This window comes from Drosophila santomea, chromosome X (genome assembly GCF_016746245.2).
Source record: "Drosophila santomea strain STO CAGO 1482 chromosome X, Prin_Dsan_1.1, whole genome shotgun sequence".
Lineage (NCBI taxonomy): Eukaryota > Metazoa > Arthropoda > Insecta > Diptera > Drosophilidae > Drosophila > Drosophila santomea.
This window is the reverse complement of record NC_053021.2, coordinates 9,152,329-9,163,641: the sequence shown is the minus strand read 5'-3', so window position 1 is coordinate 9,163,641 and position 11,313 is coordinate 9,152,329. Positions and strand designations below refer to the sequence as shown.

General features: G+C 36.5%; 1 protein-coding gene across 1 annotated transcript; it reads left to right on the top strand.

The window, feature by feature from the left end:
• The first annotated feature begins 5,741 nt into the window (after positions 1-5,741).
• Positions 5,742-6,868, top strand: LOC120455914. The gene is made up of 3 exons (XM_039642424.2): positions 5,742-6,016; positions 6,079-6,258; positions 6,331-6,868. Exons 1-3 carry the CDS (start codon positions 5,855-5,857, stop codon positions 6,529-6,531), a joined length of 543 nt encoding a protein of 180 aa, XP_039498358.1. The 5' UTR covers positions 5,742-5,854; the 3' UTR covers positions 6,532-6,868.
• The last annotated feature ends 4,445 nt before the right edge of the window (positions 6,869-11,313 follow it).

Here is an 11,313-nt window from a genome sequence, read left to right as displayed (position 1 = left end):
CATAGCTAACTATGTGTATCACTCCTTTTTTGATTTTCGCAAAAAAAAAATTTTACAAATTTTTGCATTTTGCGAAAAATGGCCAAAAATTAGCATATCAATGTATGTACATGGATCGATAGGGAATTTTGTAACGAATTCAACGAGCTATGGCATTCCACATTTGGACAACTACTTTTACTGCTATCGAAAAAAAACGTATTATTTTTTATCAAAAAATCTAAAAAAAAAATTTTGTAAAAAAATCGAATATTTTCAATCGGCGTTTTCGCCATAACTTGACCAAAATGGGCGCACAGCTAAAATAAAGACAGTTTTGTGCTGCTATTAAACATAGCTAACTATGTGTATCACTACTTTTTTGATTTTCGCAAAAAAAAAATTTAACAAATTTTTGCATTTTCGATAAGGGGTACCATCATCAAAATTTGCGAAAAATGGCCAAAAATTAGCATATCAATGTATGTACATGGATCGATAGGGAATTTTGTAACGAATTCAACGAGCTATGGCATTCCACATTTGGACAACTACTTTTACTGCTATCGAAAAAAAACGTATTATTTTTTATCAAAAAATCTAAAAAAAAAATTTTGTAAAAAAATCGAATATTTTCAATCGGCGTTTTCGCCATAACTTGACCAAAAATGGGCGCACAGCTAAAATAAAGACAGTTTTGTGCTGCTATTAAACATAGCTAACTATGTGTATCACTACTTTTTTGATTTTCGCAAAAAAAAAATTTAACAAATTTTTGCATTTTCGATAAGGGGTACCATCATCAAAATTTGCGAAAAATGGCCAAAAATTAGCATATCAATGTATGTACATGGATCGATAGGGAATTTTGTAACGAATTCAACGAGCTATGGCATTCCACATTTGGACAACTACTTTTACTGCTATCGAAAAAAAACGTATTATTTTTTATCAAAAAATCTAAAAAAAAATTTTGTAAAAAAATCGAATATTTTCAATCGGCGTTTTCGCCATAACTTGACCAAAAATGGGCGCACAGCTAAAATAAAGACAGTTTTGTGCTGCTATTAAACATAGCTAATTATGTGTATCACTACTTTTTTGATTTTCGCAAAAAAAAAATTTAACAAATTTTTGCATTTTCGATAAGGGGTACCATCATCAAAATTTGCGAAAAATGGCCAAAAATTAGCATATCAATGTATGTACATGGATCGATAGGGAATTTTGTAACGAATTCAACGAGCTATGGCATTCCACATTTGGACAACTACTTTTACTGCTATCGAAAAAAAACGTATTATTTTTTATCAAAAAATCTAAAAAAAAAATTTTGTAAAAAAATCGAATATTTTCAATCGGCGTTTTCGCCATAACTTGACCAAAAATGGGCGCACAGCTAAAATAAAGACAGTTTTGTGCTGCTATTAAACATAGCTAACTATGTGTATCACTACTTTTTTGATTTTCGCAAAAAAAAAATTTAACAAATTTTTGCATTTTCGATAAGGGGTACCATCATCAAAATTTGCGAAAAATAGCCAAAAATTAGCATATCAATGTATGTACATGGATCGATAGGGAATTTTGTAACGAATTCAACGAGCTATGGCATTCCACATTTGGACAACTACTTTTACTGCTATCGAAAAAAAACGTATTATTTTTTATCAAAAAATCTAAAAAAAAAATTTTGTAAAAAAATCGAATATTTTCAATCGGCGTTTTCGCCATAACTTGACCAAAAATGGGCGCACAGCTAAAATAAAGACAGTTTTGTGCTGCTATTAAACATAGCTAACTATGTGTATCACTACTTTTTTGATTTTCGCAAAAAAAAATTTAACAAATTTTTGCATTTTCGATAAGGGGTACCATCATCAAAATTTGCGAAAAATGGCCAAAAATTAGCATATCAATGTATGTACATGGATCGATAGGGAATTTTGTAACGAATTCAACGAGCTATGGCATTCCACATTTGGACAACTACTTTTACTGCTATCGAAAAAAAACGTATTATTTTTTATCAAAAAATCTAAAAAAAAAATTTTGTAAAAAAATCGAATATTTTCAATCGGCGTTTTCGCCATAACTTGACCAAAAATGGGCGCACAGCTAAAATAAAGACAGTTTTGTGCTGCTATTAAACATAGCTAACTATGTGTATCACTACTTTTTTGATTTTCGCAAAAAAAAAATTTAACAAATTTTTGCATTTTCAATAAGGGGTACCATCATCAAAATTTGCGAAAAATGGCCAAAAATTAGCATATCAATGTATGTACATGGATCGATAGGGAATTTTGTAACGAATTCAACGAGCTATGGCATTCCACATTTGGACAACTACTTTTACTGCTATCGAAAAAAACGTATTATTTTTATCAAAAAATCTAAAAAAAAAATGTTGTAAAAAAATCGAATATTTTCAATCGGCGTTTTCGCCATAACTTGACCAAAAATAGGCGCACAGCTAAAATAAAGACAGTTTTGTGCTGCTATTAAACATAGCTAACTATGTGTATCACTACTTTTTTGATTTTCGCAAAAAAAAATTTAACAAATTTTTGCATTTTCGATAAGGGGTACCATCATCAAAATTTGCGAAAAATGGCCAAAAATTAGCATATCAATGTATGTACATGAATCGATAGGGAATTTTGTAACGAATTCAACGAGCTATGGCATTCCACATTTGGACAACTACTTTTACTGCTATCGAAAAAAAACGTATTATTTTTTATCAAAAATCTAAAAAAAAATTTTGTAAAAAAATCGAATATTTTCAATCGGCGTTTTCGCCATAACTTGACCAAAAATGGGCGCACAGCTAAAATAAAGACAGTTTTGTGCTGCTATTAAACATAGCTAACTATGTGTATCACTACTTTTTTGATTTTCGCAAAAAAAAAATTTAACAAATTTTTGCATTTTCGATAAGGGGTACCATCATCAAAATTTGCGAAAAATGGCCAAAAATTAGCATATCAATGTATGTACATGGATCGATAGGGAATTTTGTAACGAATTCAACGAGCTATGGCATTCCACATTTGGACAACTACTTTTACTGCTATCGAAAAAAAACGTATTATTTTTATCAAAAAATCTAAAAAAAAAATTTTGTAAAAAAATCGAATATTTTCAATCGGCGTTTTCGCCATAACTTGACCAAAAATGGGCGCACAGCTAAAATAAAGACAGTTTTGTGCTGCTATTAAACATAGCTAACTATGTGTATCACTACTTTTTTGATTTTCGCAAAAAAAAAATTTAACAAATTTTTGCATTTTCGATAAGGGGTACCATCATCAAAATTTGCGAAAAATGGCCAAAAATTAGCATATCAATGTATGTACATGGATCGATAGGGAATTTTGTAACGAATTCAACGAGCTATGGCATTCCACATTTGGACAACTACTTTTACTGCTATCGAAAAAAAACGTATTATTTTTTATCAAAAAATCTAAAAAAAAAATTTTGTAAAAAATCGAATATTTTCAATCGGCGTTTTCGCCATAACTTGACCAAAAATGGGCGCACAGCTAAAATAAAGACAGTTTTGTGCTGCTATTAAACATAGCTAACTATGTGTATCACTACTTTTTTGATTTTCGCAAAAAAACAATTTAACAAATTTTTGCATTTTCGATAAGGGGTACCATCATCAAAATTTGCGAAAAATGGCCAAAAATTAGCATATCAATGTATGTACATGGATCGATAGGGAATTTTGTAACGAATTCAACGAGCTATGGCATTCCACATTTGGACAACTACTTTTACTGCTATCGAAAAAAAACGTATTATTTTTTATCAAAAAATCTAAAAAAAAAATTTTGTAAAAAAATCGAATATTTTTTTACATCGGCGTTTTCGCCATAACTTGACCAAAAATGGGCGCACAGCTAAAATAAAGACAGTTTTGTGCTGCTATTAAACATAGCTAACTATGTGTATCACTACTTTTTTGATTTTCGCAAAAAAACAATTTAACAAATTTTTGCATTTTCAATAAGGGGTACCATCATCAAAATTTGCGAAAAATGGCCAAAAATTAGCATATCAATGTATGTACATGGATCGATAGGGAATTTTGTAACGAATTCAACGAGCTATGGCATTCCACATTTGGACAACTACTTTTACTGCTATCGAAAAAAAACGTATTATTTTTTATCAAAAAATCTAAAAAAAAAATTTTGTAAAAAAATCGAATATTTTCAATCGGCGTTTTCACCATAACTTGACCAAAAATGGGCGCACAGCTAAAATAAAGACAGTTTTGTGCTGCTATTAAACATAGCTAACTATGTGTATCACTACTTTTTTGATTTTCGCAAAAAAAAAATTTAACAAATTTTTGCATTTTCAATAAGGGGTACCATCATCAAAATTTGCGAAAAATGGCCAAAAATTAGCATATCAATGTATGTACATGGATCGATAGGGAATTTTGTAACGAATTCAACGAGCTATGGCATTCCACATTTGGACAACTACTTTTACTGCTATCGAAAAAAAACGTATTATTTTTTATCAAAAAATCTAAAAAAAAAATGTTGTAAAAAAATCGAATATTTTCAATCGGCGTTTTCGCCATAACTTGACCAAAAATGGGCGCACAGCTAAAATAAAGACAGTTTTGTGCTGCTATTAAACATAGCTAACTATGTGTATCACTACTTTTTTGATTTTCGCAAAAAAAAAATTTAACAAATTTTTGCATTTTCGATAAGGGGTACCATCATCAAAATTTGCGAAAAATGGCCAAAAATTAGCATATCAATGTATGTACATGGATCGAAAGGGAATTTTGTAACGAATTCAACGAGCTATGGCATTCCACATTTGGACAACTACTTTTACTGCTATCGAAAAAAAACGTATTATTTTTTATCAAAAAATCTAAAAAAAAAATTTTGTAAAAAAATCGAATATTTTCAATCGGCGTTTTCGCCATAACTTGACCAAAAATGGGCGCACAGCTAAAATAAAGACAGTTTTGTGCTGCTATTAAACATAGCTAACTATGTGTATCACTACTTTTTTGATTTTCGCAAAAAAAAAATTTAACAAATTTTTGCATTTTCGATAAGGGGTACCATCATCAAAATTTGCGAAAAATGGCCAAAAATTAGCATATCAATGTATGTACATGAATCGATAGGGAATTTTGTAACGAATTCAACGAGCTATGGCATTCCACATTTGGACAACTACTTTTACTGCTATCGAAAAAAAACGTATTATTGTGAAAAAATCGAATATTTTCAATCGGCGTTTTCGCCATAACTTGACCAAAAATGGGCGCACAGCTAAAATAAAGACAGTTTTGTGCTGCTATTAAACATAGCTAACTATGTGTATCACTACTTTTTTGATTTTCGCAAAAAAAAAATTTAACAAATTTTTGCATTTTCGATAAGGGGTACCATCATCAAAATTTGCGAAAAATGGCCAAAAATTGGCCATTTTCGATAAGGGGTACCATCATCAAAATTTGCGAAAAATGGCCAAAAATTAGCATATCAATGTATGTACATGGATCGATAGGGAATTTTGTAACGAATTCAACGAGCTATGGCATTCCACATTTGGACAACTACTTTTACGCTTCCTTCTGCCTGTTACATACTTTGCAACGAATCTAGTATACCCTTTTACTCAACGAGTAACGGGTATAAAGATTTAAAAGCGAGAGTAGTTGGCCATGATTTAATGCCCTAATCTTATCAGTTTTTCATTCCTTGTCTCTCAGTCAGTCAGTGCCCTTTGGTTTGATCGGAACATTTACTTACAACCCTTATTTCCAAGATCTTTTATAAGTTTTGTAAATCTCTTTGTAACAACTTTACCACACTTCGCAATGAATTGCATCGGGCAAATCAATGATCTGTTTTGCCACGTGGTGCGCACCTACCTGGGCATAACCATATACAGTTGCGAAACCTACTCCATCTGGAAGTTCCCGGCTGATTTCAATTCGAAACTGTTCTACTATGTTCTCGGCATCAGTGTCCTTGGAGCGGTAAGCAAATGGAAATTCCTTTACCTAGCGAAGGACCTTTTACACCTTCCTCAAACTCGCAGCTCTACAATGTTCTGAAAATCATTGACCTTTCCTTTCGGAAATACGGCACTCCTCTGGTGAGGATGGGGCGGCCAAGGAAAGTCATGAATTTGAGTGGCAATCAAATGCGCCGCTTTCGAATCGCCGAATGCTTTTTATTGACCAAGGCGTGGACACTAATGATATACGCCTTGGTATTCGTAAGTACTAAGACTAAATATATTTATATATATTGAAATACATATGCAAAGCGAAAATCATATTTAATCCAGATAAAGCCGCATTACATTAATCCCTGGGTGCTGCTTTGTGGCACCACCTTGACCATCGATGTGTTCATCCTGGCATTCGATGTCATGCGTCAACTCGAGATAGGCATGATCCCCTTGATGGTCCTCTGGTTCAAGTTGTCCAGCATGTGCTGTGTCCTCTGCGTGCGGTGGCTCCTCCAGCGACTGATCGAGGTGCAATAAGGGACGCAGGATTTTGTTTTTTTTGGTGAACATAAGGGAGCTATCTAAGGATGCTCCAAATTCTCAGTGACATGTTTAAACAGAAATATTCAATGTTAAATGAAAAAAGAACTACTGAAGCAGCAGGGAGTTGAAGAGCGTACATGTACTGCCCTGCCATTTGAAGTCTAGCTGCGGAAAAGTCAAACTCAGCCGGCTTGTAAAGCCAAGGCTAACACACACAGCTGTCTTGGCCACAGTTTTCCCAGCGTATGGACCGCTTCTGTTTGTTCGGGAGCCCACTTAACACAATGTTTGTCTTGGCAATTACACGCGCCTCCTTCAGCGCTGTCCGAAATTTGTTGCCAAGCTAAATTTGATTGTCAAACGCGGGTGGAGGGGATGGAAAATGGAGGCGGGTGCTGATTTTCTGGTGGGGCAGGTTCGACAGTGGGTGGCCTTCAGTTGAGCACACGAATAATTCCGTTACTTAACATTTGAGTCGCAAATAAGGCACGCAGCTTGGTAGGAAAAGCCGGAAAAACTGGGGGCAAGTTTTATATGCCACCGTATGTGTGTGTGTGTGTGTGTGTGTGCTTAGCTATAAATGTCTCCTGTGACCAGTGGCAACAATGGAAAAGCCGTTGCTTAAGTGATACAAAATGCAAATACTTTGGATACGTTGATGATGGAGCTGCGTTTGTTTGTGAATGCACAGCAAACATTGAATGCTACAAATTTGAGAAATAAGTTACTTATACTTAAAAATATAATTTAACTTTACTATAATATATTTTAAAGCTATAAGGGAGAGCCAGTTTTATATTTTAATAAGATTTGAGTTAACATTTCTTTTTAGTTTCAATTTAATGTGTGACATACTGAAATTTGTAAATATATTAAGTGCGCTTGAGCTGCTTTTACCAAAAACTATTATACACTTTTTTCAGTGTACATGGTGTAGTGGGGTTTTCCCTCCATTTTTATACTTTTTTTTTGTTAGCAGGAAGGCAGCAAAGTCACTTGACGAGCTTCCGGCTTAAGGTTATTTGCACACAACTCCTCTTTTGGCTCGCCATGTGCTTTTGTTATGCCACTGCCTGTGATATCCACTCGTCGATTGTTGTGCCACGCCACGCCCCTGCCAAAGTCAGCATGCCCTCGGGGGCAAGCCGACCCCTCCTCAGCCCCCCCTCGGGCCACCCAGTCCACCGAAAAACCCGCATCCATGTTGGCCGTAAAAGTGGCGTCCATGTGACAAATATATGGCGGCATCTTGTCGCAGCTTAAGACGAAATGTAAACACAAACAGGGCAGACGAAAATTCGCCACCCAACCACTCCGGCTTTTCCACCCACTACGCCCCCTTTTCGAATGTTAAATTATGCGTGGCCCCGCCTACTGTCTCTTATTGTCGCCTCTCGTTCACTATTTCCTTGCTGGCTTTTTAGCGTCGAGCTCGTCAGTTTGCCAGTTTGCCAGTTTGCCAGTTTGTCAGTTTGTCAGTTTGTCAGTTTTTCAGTTTGTCAGTTTGTTGGTTCGTCAGTTAGTCAGCTCGTAAAAACAAAATAGCGAACAACAAGAGCAAACACAATTGGAAAATGGTAAATCAAAAACTCATCTGCATGCTGCTGGATCGTTTAAATCAAGTGTGCAACTCCAAACTCAAACGCTTTTCCCAGCTGCCCAGTCACGTCCTGCCATTCGGGAGGTTAGTGCCGCTTAAAGAGGCAAATAATAAAAAGAATACAAAAAAATAGTGATAGCAGTGGTAGAGTGGAGCTTTCATGTCATGTGCTATTTTCGACCATAAAGCGAACGAGGTGACGAATGATCGTGACCATAATAAATTGCCAAAAAACGATTCCATTCTTTTCAATTCAATGGCAAATCGGCGACTAGTGCTGCTCGAACTCTCATCTTTTGCCGTATGCTCAATTTTTTTTTGGGTCTCACACAGTGGCAAATCACAGTCCTAACGCCAATTTATTCGACGCCGGCAACCATTTAATGGCATTCATATTTATGCATTTTTTATCGGCAGCCATGTAATTTATATAGGAATATATAGGAATAGCTGCAAATGTTTAGGGAGCGTCGCGAAATAAAAGTTGCTTAGTTCTAAAACCAACAAATTTTAAAACTTTTTATATTATTAGCCAGCTAAGGTAAACTGCATTTGTATTTTAGAAAGGTATTTTAATATATTTTTTTACTGTGACCTATAGTATATATATGTTATAAATATGTTATAAACATTGTGAAAAACCACAGCGTCAAAAGAGTGATTTGTTTTTGCTTGTCCAACGATGGCACATACTTTTCCACTATTTCCCTGCAGTGGCTGTAGCCTTTGGAACTCTGTTGCACCTCCTTGAGTGCCTTACTGCTCCATGTTTGCTATGCCTTTTGTCGTTCCACACGCACTCTGCCAGTAGACATTATATCCAAGAGCTGGCCATCGCAGCCCATTAATGCCCCCTCCAAAGGACCCCATATATATACTGCTTTTCTATGGCCAGCGGCGCTTTTGACGCCTCATTCTGGGATCCTACAGCGCTGTGAGGAACGTCAATTCAATACGTTTAAAAGTTCATTTGCTGTTTAGCTTGGTCATTATGTGCCTAGACCCATAACCATCTTCTGCTGATACCATGCCACCCACTGCCACCCATCGCCACCCATCGCCACCCATCGCCACCTCCTGTCCAGCCTTGAGTTGGGTAAAAGGGACTTGGCTTTGGGTTGCCAGAAGCTGGAGTGGCAGAGTCATTGGAAGGAGAGGAGGTTGGCCATTAAATGGGCACTCAATGTGTTTGTCTAACTTGCCATTTGCGATGATAATAATGTTGTATGGCCGTTACATTGATGTTACGGCCGGACAGAGGGAATACGGCCTTTGTTGTTGCGTTCCGGCCCATTGTTGTTGGCATTGCCATTGGCCATTGGCCATTGCTTCTGCTACTGCTGCTGTCCAAGTATTTCCAAATCGTTTGGCTCGACGTTTTGATTTCGTTATCAGTTTTTATGCTTATAAGTATCGGACACATGCACAAGCACATTCTGTCGATAAATATACCCTTCTAATGGGGTATCATTAGTTTGATAAGTTACCAACTAATTTGGTGGTAGTCAGCTGTGTACTTCATTGGTTGCTATTGGTATAACTATTGGCATTCGTCTGTTAACTCGAGGAGTTTGTATACTTCTGATATTAATATTAAAAAAGTTTTCATCAATAACTTATGTATATAACTTTATTGAAATTAAAAAAAAAAAAAACAAATATTCTCCACTCTATAAAGATAAACAGAAACCACTTAAGGTTTCCCTGTTAACATAGGCCTGAAAGTTAACTAAAAAGCTCCTATAGCTGCATAAACTTAAGAGTATTTATTTGTACCTATATCAGAAAGTCTATTCCAATGATTTTGTTGTTTTGAACGTGGTGTGCTGCTGTTGCTGGCTTTTATTTTTGCGCTGTTTGGTCAATTGGAAAACATTTCGATGCAGACTTTTGGTCGCCGTCTCGTTGGCCAAACCGCCGGCGCCACCGAAAACCGAAAGAGGTGGTGCGCAGGGGGGCTTTCCCCCGTGGTGAGGGGAGGGGTGAGGGGAGGGGAGGGGGAAGTGGTGGTGGCACCGTTACTCGGCATAATGGCGTCGTTATTATTTTGGCATTAAAAAGAATTAATACGCTTCAATAGTTCTCGTTGTCGTCGCCAGGAGTCTCGAGACGCCTCTCAACGTGAATAGATCGTTAGGCAGAATGCCAGCCATTCACCCCAAAAAAATCCCACCCAGAATTTTCCACCACACCCCAACACACCCCACCCCATCCCACCTGCCTCATCCTGCCTTTGGACAGAAGAAGACTTTTCCTTTATCGAGGCTTTGCTAGTTTTCCATTCTCCTTTTGGCTTTGCCCTCTGCTTTGCCACGCATTGGAGAGCAATTTTTGGCTCTCGAAGCATGCAAATGGATGAAGAGGAGAAAATTCGGGGGAGGGCAAAAGGGGTGGAAAGGGGTGAAAAGCTGGGAAATTCCTAGTGAAAGGCGGTGGTAGGAGGAAAAGTGGAAAAGAGGGGCCAGATGATACACGCATTGAGCGGAATGGACGACGTTTCATAGGCAGCCGTGCATGAGTTTTCCTTTTACACATTTTCCCTATTTTCCTCAATTTTTCCCATTTACCCCCGCCCGACTGGCCACATTCTTCTCTCGCTAAATACACTGCTTAATGTTTTCATTTTCCTTTTGACCATCTGTAGGTTTTGGCTTTCTGTCTCTCTCTGTGCGCCCTAGAAATTCACTGGTCATAGCCATCGATGGGGTTATTAAATGTTACTCATTGTGCAACTTAACAAGCTCTTGTTGTGTTTATGTCTCCATACAAACAAAATTGTATATATTTTTTACTAACTATAACTATAAAAAGGCAATACATTTGTTTACCTATTTAAGTAGGCTAGTTAGCTAGGTGAAATGTGTAACTCCAAAGTTATGTTTGAAACATGTGAGCTATAGGAAAGACATAACAAATTAAAAGGGAAATATTCAATTAGCATACTCACAGAAAAACGATACTATTTAACCCGAATGCGAGTTTTTCAAAGCGTTTTCCGTTTCAGTCGGTCATCAAACTCATCAATAAGTTATCAATACGCATTGGTGAATGCATAAACCCCGCTGTCGGGCCATTTACGAGCTTAATGGCGGACAACTGCCAATAATTGCACATAATTCCATGTTGAAACCTTTGACAACGTCATTCAGCCGACTTCAGGTGCGCCACTAAACAAA